At 32.7% G+C, this 15,406-nt stretch overlaps 1 protein-coding gene across 1 annotated transcript; it reads right to left on the bottom strand.

Moving 5' to 3' along the window:
- Positions 1-3,531: 3,531 nt before the first annotated feature.
- On the bottom strand, positions 3,532-10,666 carry LOC142642968 (coatomer subunit gamma). Its single transcript, XM_075817441.1, has 18 exons — positions 10,509-10,666; positions 9,919-10,016; positions 9,769-9,819; positions 9,408-9,521; positions 9,108-9,308; positions 8,782-8,883; positions 8,295-8,402; positions 7,983-8,213; positions 7,255-7,505; positions 6,931-7,102; positions 6,675-6,830; positions 6,541-6,591; positions 6,147-6,287; positions 5,876-6,073; positions 5,651-5,782; positions 5,389-5,562; positions 4,673-4,912; positions 3,532-3,883 (listed from the first exon to the last, which is right to left on the bottom strand). The coding sequence occupies exons 1-18, from the start codon at positions 10,552-10,554 to the stop codon at positions 3,689-3,691; spliced, it is 2,661 nt and encodes an 886-aa protein (XP_075673556.1). The 5' UTR covers positions 10,555-10,666; the 3' UTR covers positions 3,532-3,688.
- Between the last annotated feature and the right edge of the window lie 4,740 nt (positions 10,667-15,406).

The raw sequence follows: 15,406 nt of genomic DNA, 5'->3' as shown, positions 1-15,406 counted from the left end.
TCTCTTCCTTGCCTGCTGCTGCTACTTGCTCCTTCATTGTTCTCCCCCTGTGTTGACCACAACAAAAGCCAGGCAGAGTTGATCTTCAATTTCATTAGCAACTCTAAAAGACCAAATTTGGATCACTTGGTTAAGCTTTCTGCCAAGATCATTCTTTTCCACCACCTCATTCCAAGATTTTATCAGCACATAGCATGAGCTTTTCTTCCCTGACTCCTTGGGCATGTCCCATTGCCTCAAAACAATTTGATTTACCTTTCCGGAGGGCTCCATGAATGGGACTTCCATTGCTTGCTGTTGATCCAGATATTCTCTTTCTGCCTCCCTCAAGAAACTGCCATTGATTTGGCTTAAAGGCATGGACAACCTAGCGTTATGTCGGTTTAGGTCAGTCTTAGTGAGACTTTTCTGTATGACCAAAACCAGTTGGGTTCCACCCATTGTGTTGATGATTTTCTGGAAATTTTGAGGCAGTTTTGGTGATGGGTTTGAGAGTGAAAGGGTTGGGTTCAATTTGGGCTTCTTTGGTGGCTTTTCTTCAATTGGGTCTTCTTTGGTGGCTTTCCATTCCGGATCTGCAATGCCAGTGGGTTGAGAAAACCTCCTCCTTTTGACGTTCAAATTTGGCAATTGGTAATGGGATCGAGGCTTGGAAGAAGCAAGGTTCGATCTTTTTCTTTGGAAGGAGCCCCAGGTGGGTTTGAAACAATATTGAATTTGCTTCTCTTCTGAAGTCAGTGGCAGAGGCAGAGAGGGTTTTTTAGAGAGGAATAGAATGAAGTCCTTCAAAACCCTAAGAGTGAACAAGTCCAAGTCTAATTGTTCATCTCTGGTGCACTCCCTTTTGAGTTCATTGAATGAATCACACTCACAAAGTGAACCGGGGGTCACCATGGTTTTGATGATGAATTCTCTGTGGGTTACAGAGAGATAAAGCAACAAGCAAAAAACAGAGACAAGAAAGAGACTCCAAATTCAATTCTTAAGTTGAATTGGCCTCCAAGAATCTTAATTTCTGCTTCTACACTCAGGAAAGGAAAGTAATTGTGGGGTACAGAGTGGGTTTTCTCTGTGAGTTTCAGAGAAAAAACTAGAAACAGAGAGAGAGAGAGAGGGTTTGTTGTTGGGTATGGAAATATGAGTGTATGTATTTATATTAATTAAAAACATTGTAATATATCCTTCTCTGAGTGGGAGAATGAAAGCAGAGTCGGTCACTCCTCACCGTCTCCGACTCTGATTCGGAGAGGCCAAAACAGAGGGATGGATTTTGTATTTGTATCATTCAAAAATAACGGCTAGTTGGGATTTCTTTGTTCCCTATTTTACCACTATCTTTTTAGATTTATTTCTCATACCTTAACCTGACCTCTCTCGTCAGCAGCTTATGTGGTATTTGATATCCAACAGGTGATTGACAACTGTTAAAAAAAAGCCACGCAATTCACTTCACCAACACAAATCATTTGACAACCTCATATGCAGGTATTTGGAGCATGCCAATGGGATCTATGCCTGCATATTCTTTATAATTTATTAAAAAAAAATCATAATAGAAACATAAATATAAAAGAATTATTTAAATTATTCTATTTGTATCTTTACAAAAATAGTTTTATCTTAAATTTTTCTTTTTGCATAATTGAGTTAATGACATTATTTATCTAATATACTGTCAACAAATTTTAGGGGAAAAAAATGTTTTATATAATATTCATATGGCTTATAAATTATAGTGATAGACGGAATAACATGTGACTTGAAATTATATAATATTTTTTAATAATTTAAAAAAGAAAAAATATAAGCATAAAATATAAAAAGAATTTTTCAAATTATTCGACAAATAAATTATAATGACAGCATTAGTTTCAAATCCTATTGTATATATCTTTTTTTTTTAAAATAGCATAGAGTAATTAGATATACTTAATAGAATGTTACATATCTATACGATTGAGGTTAATATTGTGACATCTTGAACAAATTTTTTTGGCTTTTCCATTGCATATACTACTAAGTACTAACCTCTTCGCATGTAGATGTTCAATTTTTTTTAATAAAAGATATAAAATTTTTAAGTTCTAACCAAAAGTATTTATAATTTAAATACAAACATGACCTTTTTAAGGAAAAATACAAAATATGAATACTAATTTTATAGGATATGATTTTTCAATTGGATTTTTTTTCCTCTTTTATTTAATCTCTTATTTCGAGTAAATAACTTTTTATAATGTGCTTGTATTTGTGGGGTTATTAGTGGGAATATTTAAGCACTAGCATTGGGGACAGTATAAAAATTAGTATTTTACCATCTAAAAACTTACTTTATCTAATATAATATAGAATATAACTCAAATATTAGGGAAGAGATTTTTTTTTTAATTTTTTTTTATATTAACGAATTCTTTACAACTTGCTACAGTGGGTTTTTATTTATTAGAACCCACCGTAGAAAGGTTGCAAAAAAATTTGAGTACGCCCACCCGGATGTAGTGGGTTTTTTTATACTTTTGGGTTGTAAAATAGCAATTGAGGGTTTTTACAACCCCCAATGCTAGTGATGTTGGGGTTGTTTTCGTTGTCTTGCCATGTTTCATGTGTGAATGAACCTCGTGACTGGGGGTATAGGATGGAGAACTAAGCCCACTATTCACATCAACATTTGTTACTATTGATAACTAGTGGAATGCATTGGAAAACCACATGAAGATGGTAAACTCATGAATGAAGAAACTAACATTAATGCTTTGTTTGTTTTGAAATAATATTTTTAGAAATTTTTTTTCTTATTTTCAAGTGTTTGTTTGCAAATAAAATATAATCAAACTTATTAAATATTTTCAATTGAGAGTAAAATCTTTTATAAAAAGTTGTAAAATATTTTACCTTTGAAAATTTGGTAAAATATTTTTCAAAAACACACCATGGCTTCCTCTCTTCCATTTGGTCGCCAAGTCACCAGTTCGATGGCTGGAGACATTGCTTTGGCAATAGGTGCTGGCAGTTTGGTGGCCAGAGACTCCACACCAGTGTCAGTGGTCTGGTGACCAGTGACTCCTATCCGCTGACCCATGCTGGCAGTCTGGTGCTCTAGTCTCAGAGATAAAACTAGAGAGAGAGAGAGAGAGAGGGTTTGTTGTTGGGTATGGAAATATGTGTATCTGTATTTATATTAATTAGAAACATTGTAATATATCCTTCTCTGAGTGGGAGAAGGAAAGCAGAGTCGGTCACTCCTCCCCGTCTCCAACTCTGATTCGGAGAGACCAAAACAGAGGGATCGATTTTGTATTTGTATCATTCAAAAATAACGGCTAGTTGGGATTTCTTTGTTCCCTATTTTACCCCTATCTTTTTAGATTTATTTCTCATACCTTAACCTGACCTCTCTCTTCAGCACCTTATTTGGTATTTGATATCCAATAGGTGATTGACAACTGTTAAATTTAATTAGTACGGCTATGATTATAGCTAATACGCTTATGGAAATAGCACCAATAATATAAAGGGTTTAAAGATCTAAGATTATTCTGCAAAAATTTACGGAAAACTTTGCACTTCAGAAGTATGTTGTTACAACAAGCCGCTCTAGCTGCAGGCAAAATAATTTGAATTTTCAGTAAACAAAAAGAAAAAGAAAAAGGGCAAGTTATTTGAATATAAACAAAATTTGTAAAATATTCTAGCCGCTAGCCACAATCTCGTGAATGGCATCACTGACACCTTCATCCTCAGATCTGACTGCCAATTTCATTGCCACATCCTTTGGACCATCAACCCCAAAGGAGATTCGCGCAAGCACCCTCACATTGCCTATATAAACACCAGATAATAGGCAAGTGTGTGATCTCGAATTGTTTGGGACTGCCTCTGTGCCCTGAACAACACAATCAATAAATAAATAAATGGAAGATTAATTACATCAACTTCTTCGGGAAAAAATTGCAGTTAAACAAATTTGATGATTATAATGACAAGCTTGAGTACACAATTTTCTTTCTTAAGGAACTGACTTACACCCCAACGGACTGCAGAGGAAATAAAGGGGAGATATGAAACTAAAGCCTCAGCTTGTCATGATGTAGCCAGCCATGGTGGTGAAGTTAAGCATTGCCATAATATAAAGTACTACTCAGAAAACTTAAGAGACCACTTGGCACTGGATGGCCATTAAAACATATCCAAATTCTAAACATGTCATGGCCAACATATCTGGTAGATGTTCTTTAACAAACCAGATGCAATTTTGGGAGCACTATGTGGAGAGGAAAGGATGGGATGGGAATGGAAGACCCTGCTGTTCCCCTGTTCCATTCCATTTCACTATATGCATTCTACGGTTTTCTACCCATGTTTCCCTCATTAATTGATCAGAAGTTCCAATTTTTGTCCCCTATTTCAATTAAACCAGAAATAAAAATTGTAAAATTTTATAGTTCTTTCCTTTCCATTCTTTATTTATAAACTTCCTACAATCTTTCATTTCTTTTGTTTATGAACTCCCAAACATGGTGTTAATTATTATCTCCTATTTTTTGTGCCACCATAGAATAGCTCATATCATCAGCTAAGTCCATAACAATGACTATGGGATTGTTATAACTCTGACATGTTCCATTATGAGTAAATGATAATGCAAAGTATAAAATCCCAACTATTTACATACCTCACAGGGCTGCATGCCAAGAAGGTTGATCACAGCATTTACAGCTTCAGCCAAGCTCTCCCTTGGGCCAAGGCCATATTCATCTACCCGCTCAAAGTCATCACCCATGCTTTCCCATGCATTTCTGAAATTGGAGACCCCAACTTTCAACATGTAATCAGCTGCTACAACCTCCAGGTCCTCTAGCTGGTATTCATCTTCAACACCATCATCCTCTGTCTCACCAGTGGTTGGATCAACCTAATAGTATCGCCAAATGCATAAGTTAATAAGTCAACTATGATATGTTCATGATTGACATAAATTTTCCATATCCCATCCTTCAAACACGCTATAAACTTTCTGCTCTCATTTTGATCATGATAACTTAAAGAATCTATGGATGGAAACAACCTCAGATACTGCACAAGTTGTTGATTTAACCAAACAAAGTAGGATACTGAGACTAAAGATCTACAGCTATCAACAACCACTAGAAAATAAGCTTCTTGAGTCTTCATAAAGCAAAATTTATGAGATTGTTTTCTATGTTTTTGCCTAAATGAAATTAGCACATAAAGCCCATAAATTATACAAGGAAAGAAAATAAAACCAATATGATGTTACTAGATAATAAATATCAGACTTAATTGTAGAGGCAGCAATAATATTTTTTAAAGCAACAAGAAAGGGAGAGAGATGCCAAGCATCTTCATGAGTAATGGGAATACTTGTACCTCTTTACCAATGAATTTTAACATATTTGAAAATTTGCCCACGGCTGGGACTCCCTCTGGCTTCTCAAATGCCACGAAGGTCTGTCCAGGTGTATCATATGGAAGAGATCTAATAGCCTTGGATAAAACTTCAGCAAATTCCTCTGCTTCCGAAGAATCCACGATGACAGTCACCTGACAGGAAGATGAATACCAGATAAGATGGACTTTTCCCATATAGAATTGATAACATTATGTTCTGCTTTCAATAAAACAGTCATACATTTTCTAATAGTTGATCAGGAATAGTATTTGTGCAGTTGTATTGGAACACCACATTGCTATCAAAGATATGCTTCACGGCATTCACAGAGTATTCCGTTTCTGCTTCAGTCAGCTCAACGGGTGCAGAAGACTGGTACAAACAAGAAACACAAATAATCCCAAATCAGAAACTCTGAAACATAAGTAGTAAAGAACTGATAAAAAGAAAACCTGGTCATAGTACCTTAAAAAGCTTCCCAAAGTTTGCAAACTCAGGAATAGAGGAGAGCAGCTTTTCATAAGCATCCACAGTGGATAAAGGTGCAGCTGGTGGAGCACCCAATCCAGTAGGCTTTTTACCTGGAGCTTTCTTCTCTGCTAGTGGTTGAGACTTGATCTCCTTAGGTACAGAGTTAATGTCAAAAGGTTCTTCTGAAGGCTCCTGTATCCATTTTAAACACATTAGATAATGATCTTATCAGCACATAAGTAAAAAGAAACTGGAGAACACATACATAAGTTTTCAAACTTGTCTCCAAATTGACCAGTGGGAGATCCAGTGACCCAAAGAGGAAGTCCTTAACATCTTTGTCAGTTTCAACAACTGAACCATCACCTCCAAGGGTATTTATATAAAGTGTTGCTCTATCACGAACCTGTGGAAATGTCAGCATATATAGCCACTTGATATAATCTAAAGGGCACAAGTTCTGATAGGTTCAATACTATACAAAACAAGAACAAAAATAACAGAAAATCTTATTTGATAAGTTAAAAAAGGACATGAAGATGCAAAAACAATACAAAAATTTTACAAATTAAAAATACAAAGGAACAAAGTATGCCACATGCTGGAGAGAAAAAAAAAAACATAGAAAAACCTAAGAAATTGAGCTATTATAAACTCACCTCGTCATCACTGTCAAATAGGCATCGTCTCAACAGAACAAATATGCGGGGCTGAAAAGGAATATGTCAAACATACATCACTAACAGTCCAACCAATACAAGTCATTTATGAGCAAAAGTCAGGTAAATAATACCTTCAATGAATCAACTAGAGCACCAAACTTTGCCAATGTGCTCACAGCACTGGCCCGAACTGTTGCATTTTCAAGATGTACTCGATTGTAAATGTACCGTATATATTTGCTGGGATCTGAAGTTTTTGGCCCTTCAATCCCCAGAAAATGGAGAATCTAATAACATTCAGATCAAATGAAATTTATTTGAGGTTAGATGAAAGAAGAATAGTCAAGGGCTCATTGTGTAGCAAATGATAATGAAGTACAATGCCACCTGTGTGGAAAGATAGGTAAATTCACAATCTTCAATGAACTCGCAGAGATGAAGCAACCCACTCTCTTTTGCATCAGGAATATCTCTTATGAGGATCACAATTGAATCTACGATTGCCTTTTTGTACTCAAATCCTCCTTCCTCTCTGAGGATATTGCTTAGGAAGTTCATCCTTAGAGAGAGAGAGAGAGAGAGAGAGAGATCAGACAACATGAGTCTAGATTACTGAAGAAAAAGTACTCAACAATATGTCCAAATAACAGGTGCATCAAATAAAACCTAAATTTCCAAAAAGTAACATAAAGCATACATCCTATCACTCACAGAGATCTGTACTTCAATGGAAACTTCAAACACAACGATCTTATGGCTTCAACTACAACAATTTTGAACTCATCGGCAATATCTGACATAAAATTTGTTATTTGCTTCATGAGGCGGTCCACACTTGATTCATTTCCTGTCTTCAAAAGTGTGGTGATGGCAAGAGTGGCAATGCTTCTGTTCTGATCAGAAATCAAACTCTCCATATCAATGTTGCAGTTGGTGACAGCCATTGGATGTGTCATTGCCACCTACAATAATTTCAAAATTATATTACTGTCTTTGGAAAAGGATACATCAAGTTAAAATCGACATAAATGGAATAATCATGATAAGATAAGCAATAGAGTTGAGATTTTAAAATAACGTGATTAAATATCTCTGGCTCAAAATACACTTCCTCCTCCCACAAGATTGGGTGAAGGATGACATTTTGGTTTTAGGACACACTACGTGCATGTGTTACTTACCAAATAAAAAAATAAAAAAAAGGTGATTGCTTATCTCTTCAAGTTGATCATTACCAGTAGAACTTCATGTCTTTTTATTTATTTATAAATTTTACTTAATCTACCACAAAATTACACAAGAAAACAACATCCCTCCCAATGCAGCAACTTTTTTCCCCTTTTTTTGGGTATTCATGTGACCAACAATGACATTAGAAAAAAGGGAAAATACTTAGAAGTGCAATGAATAATTTTTAGGAGCAGAGAAAAACAGTAAACCTTGTTCAAAGTGCGGACAGCAGCAAATCTCAACACTGGCTTGGAAGAGCTTAAAAAGAGTTGAAGAACAGTAATTGCTGGAGTTAATTCTCTACTTGTGACACCATTGAGCTCTGTGATTGCTCTGGCAGCCTCAAAAATCACCATTTCAGCCTTGTGGCGCAGGCAACCCTCAAGAAAATCATAAAAAGGACGGTCCCCTGTTTGTGTGCTGCCTGACTCACGGATAACCTGCACATAGAATATTTGATAAAGATGGGGGGAAAAAAAAGAAATCCAAACATTGAAAAACATTAGAGAGCAGATATAAACCTGACTAGTATAACGAATTAAGAGGCATTGGGCCAAAGGAGAGCGAACAGTTCCTCTTGTCAAGCTGGTAACCAACTTGCTTACAGCCAGTCGATCATTCTGCCTTATCTGCAAGTTTAAAATCACAGGGTTATATAGCCCACAAACAACCATGAAATTACATTTTACACATGCACACATCTAATCTAGGCATGCAAAGACAAATAATTTATAACACCCAACCATTTATCAATCTTATTTTATTTTTTTATAAGTATCTATCTTATTTTATTTCCTTAATAAATAAAAAAATTAAAGGAAAAAAAGGAACAAACAAATAGGCACCATAAGATAGATGTCTCTTACAACCAACTGTTTAACTAATAAAGCAAGTAATTACTTTAATAACCATGTGATCAAATCACTAGATATTAGGTTTTAATCTACCAACAAACTCTACTATCTCAATAAAACCCTGAACATAAATCAAAGCAATAATTCAGCATACCTGATGCAGCAAAGCCAGCGCATGAAACTGTACAAGGGCTGCCCTTGATTGAACAGCTTCCTGAACCTCATTACTCCACCTCTTCACAATCTCCGGGTTTGTCTGGCCAAAAGAAATATGAGACAACAAATTTCTCTTGAATTCTTCCTGTGTACTAGAATTGTATCCCTTATTGTGCGACATTTTCTTTATTACTGATTTTTTTTTTTAATTAGTAATGGAATTTGTTAATTAAAAAAAAAAGGACAATGTAGGATGAAAAAACATATGAAACTGACTACTAAGAACAATTCAATTATAACTACTTATTAAAAAAAAAATTATACCTGGAGCAAATGAATACCACTAACTAGGGCTGCACTTGCAACAACTGGATTCTTGTCAACAATTGCTTGTTTCAAGTAACGCTCAATCTGGGTCAGAAGGGTTCCATCCGTTATCCGACAAAGCACACGAATAGCATTTGCCCGGTACATGTCAGTCTTGCTATTCATGTCCTTCATGAGGGAGCTTGTCACAATAATAACCTTTTTACAATATAAGAGATAAACCATTCAGTTACCACCTTAAACAAAAAAAGGGTATACATAAAAACCAAAATAAAACAAATCTCAAGAGAAAGTAACCTCATCTGCAGAAGGAGAGAGCTCCTTTATCATCAAATACACCATTCTCCTTAACCCTATATCTCTTGACTGGAAAAGTTTAGTCACAGCAAAGAAAACTTCTGTTGCTTCGACCTATAAATTTTGACCCAAAAAAAGACACGTCATCAGGAAAGGATCAGCTATAAAATCACATAATTCTGCCCGTTCAATCTAGCTCAAAGGTTCAAGACCCATCTGGTGTGTGTGTAATTATCAATAATATATAAATTCACGCGCCAAAAATAATTCATTCATTAGAAAAATAGAATGAATCACAAATAACAAGTTAAAGAAGCATTGATCTTTGAAGGAAATAAAATGCCAAGGAAACAAACACTACCTTTGTGAACGACTCTCCCTGATTCAATAGGTACAAAAGCTTTGTAATAACCTGAAAATGAAGCAACACAACAAACATAAGGACCGTTTTCCCGAAAAACAAAATGCAATGCAGCAACAGAATTCAGTCCACGCGAAGCGAAAATAAAACCTGAGAGCATCTCCTAGGATCTAGCTGAGGGTCATTGAAAACCCTAGCTTCTTGTAACACAGCACCCTTCTCGATCCCAAGAAACGGAGAGTACTCCGCTGTAAATTAACATAACAACACACAATTAACACCAAAGTTTTCTCACTTGAGCTAGTAAATTTTCACAACAATTTTAACGGTTGAGATTGAATCGCACATAATAGAATGTTAAGCTATAAGATCTAAATTACTAAGCAAAGAGAAAATACTCAGATTTGATAAATTTTCACTATAAACATTGTGATTTAAAGCACGGCAAAAATATAAAACGAAACTAATCAGATCAACTAAGATTGAACCAGATCAACATTAAATTACGCAATTAATAGCTAATCCTTTTCGAGTTTTGATCTCGAATATCGTAAAATTGATTCGTGATTTGAAATTGAAATAGCAATGAAGAAACGGATCTGGAAACCTAAATCACTGATCTAACAGATGCTATATAGAAAATTGAGAATTCAATTCAATAGGCTAAAATGGGAAAACCATTTCTGAAAGCGAAAAAAGAGAGAGAAGGGATTTTGAAGCATTGCGAAGAAATCAAATACCTTCGTCATCACGATCATCGTCTTTCTTCACTAGTGGCTGAGCCATTTCTCTCTCTCTCTCTCTCTCTGCGAGTCTCAGAGCTCTGGTGTGTGAAGGCTTTGAAGAGGGCTCGAAAGTAAACAATGCTGTGTGTGTGTGTGAGTTTTGTGTAATACGCAATGTTAAATTGGGCTTTTTTGGAGTTAGAGCTCAGAATGTGTGAGCTACGATCGGGTGCGGACGGAAAATTGTTGTATTTGCAGTGGTGAAGATGTTGAACGAATCGAAGTGCACCACGTCAAGAATGAGAGGTATTGAATGTCTGAATTGCCCCTGATATTTCAGTGAATTTACGTGGGATTTGATGGTTGATACCCTTTGCAAGATCCAACTACCGGACGGGGGTGACAGAGTAGAGTATTTCCGGTGTGAAATGTCTGTATTGCCACATGATATATATCCTTTTCTTTCCCTAATCAATTTCAATTCTGAAAATGTCTCTCGTTTATAAAATAAAGAAAATAATATTTTGATTGTTGATGCTAGATACTAAAGGTAACCTAGAAATACAAATTATTTTACAAATTATTGATGTAGTAAGTAGTTGTTAGCAAATGAAAAAATAATGTTATTAGTGGGCTTAGATGACAACCAATGAAAAGTTGATCATATTAATAATATACAAAAATGTTGTAAAATAGTTTCGGGTGATAGCATTACTCAACTAAAAATTGGTAATTTTTTTTCTCAAATCCAAGGAATAAATTGTAAAAAATAGATAAATTTCCAATTTAATAAAGTGGGACAGCGAACTTACCAAAAAAAAAAAAAAAGGGTAAGAAACCTAATCTTATTTATCAGAAATTTATGGGGAATTTTTTAAAAAAGAACTATATTTAAAAATAAAAACTTTAGTCGGACCTTTCTGTATTTGCGCTTGGGAAACAAATAATTTACTTACCATCAAACTAATCCAAACACACATCCCATAAATTTTTTTTTTAAAAAAAATGTCTAAACACACATAAATATTGTTTGGTGAGCTCTAGTGCTCTAGTCCCATGAGTTCTTGAGCCAATTTGAAGGTATAACTGTATTTTTTTAATACATAGACTGGATAAATCATATTAAATTTAATATTTTTTTTATAAATAAACTTCAAGTTATTGTAGAAGTAACTTTAGAATTGCATAAAATCTTAAAATTAAAAGAAATCATTTTAAACATGCAATCAAACAAATAGTTGTGGTCTTTAAAATTAGGAAAAAAATTTCATTCCTAATCTTTCACACGAATTACTTTTAATTGGGAAAATTGAAAATTTAGGAGAGAGGATGATATTAAAGGGTAATTTCCCCTAAAAATTATTTAGCCAATTCTTGTTGCCATTATAACTAATATTTATTAGCATGTAACTCATGTATACACATATATGCATTTTAAATTAAACACATTTTTTATCATAAAATATAAATTATTAGTCAAATTAACTATTTAAAAAAAAAGTAAACGTAATTAGTAAAATTCTTATTTAACTTTAATACTACTTATGATAATTTTTTTCTTATAATTTTTAATAAGATAGAACGTGCAGTGATCTTTGTTGTGTGGTAATATATGATTGGTTTTTTTTTTTGTTTTTTTATTTTTATAGTTCATCAATATTAGACTTTTAGATAGCGTTTGGTATGGAGGAATCCACATTACTTCTAGCATCTAGATTACTGGAAATGTGATTCCTTACAATCTGGATGCCTAGAAATGTAACTATTCTTATGTTTGGTTTAATTGGGAATCTAGTAAGCATCCCAAGAATATGAGATTATAATGTTTGGTTTATTTCAAAAAAATTTAAATAAATTATGTATTTTTCGCATACTATCCTTAGATTTGTAAATCCAATATCCAATCTTTTTTTTTTTTAATCTTCCTCCAAATAAATAATGACAAAAAAAGGAAAACAATAAATTATGACAAATACATTAAAACTATAGTCTAATATTTCAAAATGACAAGTACAATACAAAAATAACTATTTAAATTCTTATTTTTATGAAAAATCTTGTTAATAAAAATAAATAATTTATTTTACTTTAGCATCTAACCAATCCCAAATAAGAGATATAAAAAGGAGAAAAACTAATTCTTAACCATAATTTTAAAAAGAGTTTAATCCATAACAAAACAACTGAACTACGTTTAGGTCTATAAGATATTAATGATTTGTTTTATGTTTTATCTCCATTACTTAAATGATAAAGAAAAAGAGTTAAAATTGTTAATTTATAAAAAATATAATTTTCTTTAAGCTTGAGAATCTAGATACTCACATGTTTTAAAGAGAATCTACATTCTTACAAAAAGGGAGTTGGGGGGGAATCCAAATATCCTTGGCATCTGATTCTCTGGTATGATTTGCAACCAACATGGGAATCTTTAAATATTATTGCGAATCCTAAAACATTACCCCGTACCAAATGTCACATTTGTATTTTGTACTCATTAACTCGGCAAAAAGATTAAAAAAACTTAAGTTGACATATGACAAAAAAGTTAGCCCTTAATTGAATTCTAATTTGGAATTTAATTGAATTTTCTCTAAGTTTTAGCTTTAATTATATATAGACTAGTTGCTAACTCATGCAATGAACGGAAAAACTATTGACTCTAAAAAAAAAAGAATCCAACAATAAGTAAATAGACATTTTGCTAGTTAGTATTTTTGAAAAAAATGAAGAAATATTTAACTTCTATACTTTTTCATAGTTTAGAAGTGCTGTCTAATATTGAACATTATTGAGTTGCAAATGCATAGTTACCGAAACCTACAAAATAATTTACAATTCTTAAATTAATAAAACAAAACTCTCAATAGTTAGACACACACACACACACACACACACACTAAACTAATATAAATTACAAATATATAAACAAAGACCATGATATGAGGAAGACACACCAAGTTTCAAATTTGAATAGCAATATAACTCTCTTGTAGTAATAACAACATAGACAATTCAAAACATGGAACAATATCAAAATTATGATACCTAATTTTATTATCTTTTATGTTGAATCCAAACAAATTATTAATTGAAATTAATCCAAACAAATAATTAATCAACCAAAAATCATTGCTTTTAATAAGAAAACAAAAAATCACATGAACCTAAATAAAAGGCATTCAAGGTGAAGAATTAAAATCAACATACTGAGACGTAAATACCAAAAACCTCAAAATTTAAAACTTCAAAATTTATAGAATCCCTAAATTCTACTTCAGAATCAAACCAAATTCAACAAATTTTTATATATAACATACTAAATAAAAATTTATCGTTCCCTAGACTGGAAGACATAGGTTGCATCTTTGATTTTTCTCCAAAAAAATAGAGATGTTTTATCTGCCATGTACAATATAAAAAAATAATTAGTAGAAATTTCAACCCAAAAAACGAAACCCACAATTATCAACATGAGTCTTTTTTTTCCAATGTTAGTCTCTTTATTTTTTGAGTCCTATCATAATTTTTGTTTTTATATAGATTATTAACGTTTGAGTTTAAGTTAGATTTGTTAGAGAAAGATAAAATTTCATTTCTTGTTAAGTTTTGATTAAACAAAAATAATTTTATTTAAAAATAATAATAATGATGAGTTTGACTTTAAGTTGGACTTATTAGAAAAATAGAGTTTCACTCTTGGTTATGTTTGAACTAAACAAAATAATTTTATTTAAATAAAATGATAATTTTATTTAAATATTGTGCTGACGTGGAAAATTGTGAGAGTTTCAGAGGCATCGGTGTTTATATATATATATATATATATATATATATATATATAAAGAGAGAGAGAGAGAGAGAGAGAGAGAGAGAGAGAGATTAGCATTCATTAATCTCTTTGGTAAATGGAAAAAGAAATACCAGAAGGTAGTAGGATTCTTTCTTATTCAATTGATCATGTCCATTTCATGGTAAAGATTTAATATTTAGAAATCTAAGAGGATGTATCATGTCACATAATTTGAAAATCATTTCGTGAAATAAAAACTAATAGTAAATTTTAAATTGCAAGATACTATCTTTATTTGATATTAGTTCATCATTTAACTTCTTTGTACAGTTTTTAAAATCTTTTTTTTTTCTCACCTTTTTAAAGTACAAGTATATTTTAGCATACTTTTTTGTAAAAAACTAAATAAGTTGATGCTAAATGCACACTATGTATACTCTTATTAGATTTCTTTTCTTTAATAAAAATGAATCATCTCTAGACAAATCTGTCAAAGCAATTACAGACTACCATATGATTCACTTCTACATATTCGTCCCAAAATATATATTTGTAGGACAACAACTACACCTTAACAAACCAAAAATGTCACCTCTATAACTATTTTAATACTAGCCCGACTTGCACTGACCCAACCTAACCCATGTGGGTCCATTAAGTGATGTGGGTCAAGTTGGTCGGGTTAGACAGGTAAATTAGCGGGTCAAGTTAAATAGTGGGTTGAGTTATTTCTAATCCCTTATAACCCGACCCACTCACCTATATTATATCTAAAATAAATATCTATTATATTTATATATTTTGCCATGTTGTAAAACTCTATCATTTACCCACCCACTTTATTTCTCGTCTCTTTTTCTTTCCCCCCTTTTTTTTTCATTATCACCTTTCTCTTCCCTAATAATCTCCCACCACACTCTCTCTTCAAAATTTTGTTATTGTTCTTACTGTATGTACATGTCTAATTTCAAATTTTGAGATGTTTTTCCTTTTCTATGTGATAAACTTTCAGTCGTTCTAATAAAAAATTATATAGTATAATATAATTTGTTTAAAATATAAATATTGTTGTTTTCTCTTACTTTTTTTATTTGAGGGAGGAAACAATTATTCAATTTAT

The sequence above is a fragment of the Castanea sativa genome, chromosome 7 (assembly GCF_040712315.1).
Source record: "Castanea sativa cultivar Marrone di Chiusa Pesio chromosome 7, ASM4071231v1".
Taxonomy (NCBI): domain Eukaryota; kingdom Viridiplantae; phylum Streptophyta; class Magnoliopsida; order Fagales; family Fagaceae; genus Castanea; species Castanea sativa.
The sequence above is the reverse complement of the archived record's forward strand: the minus strand, read 5'-3'. Positions and strand labels throughout refer to the sequence as shown.

Coding starts and splice junctions, on each gene's coding strand:
- LOC142642968 (XM_075817441.1), bottom strand. CDS start 10,554: ATGGCTCAGCCACTAGTGAAGAAAGACGATGATCGTGATGACGAAG. Junction 9,820..9,918: donor ATCCTAGGAGATGCTCTCAG/GTTTTATTTTCG, acceptor CTTCATTTTCAG/GTTATTACAAAGCTTTTGTA. Junction 6,288..6,540: donor TATTTGACAGTGATGACGAG/GTGAGTTTATAA, acceptor ACATTTCCACAG/GTTCGTGATAGAGCAACACT.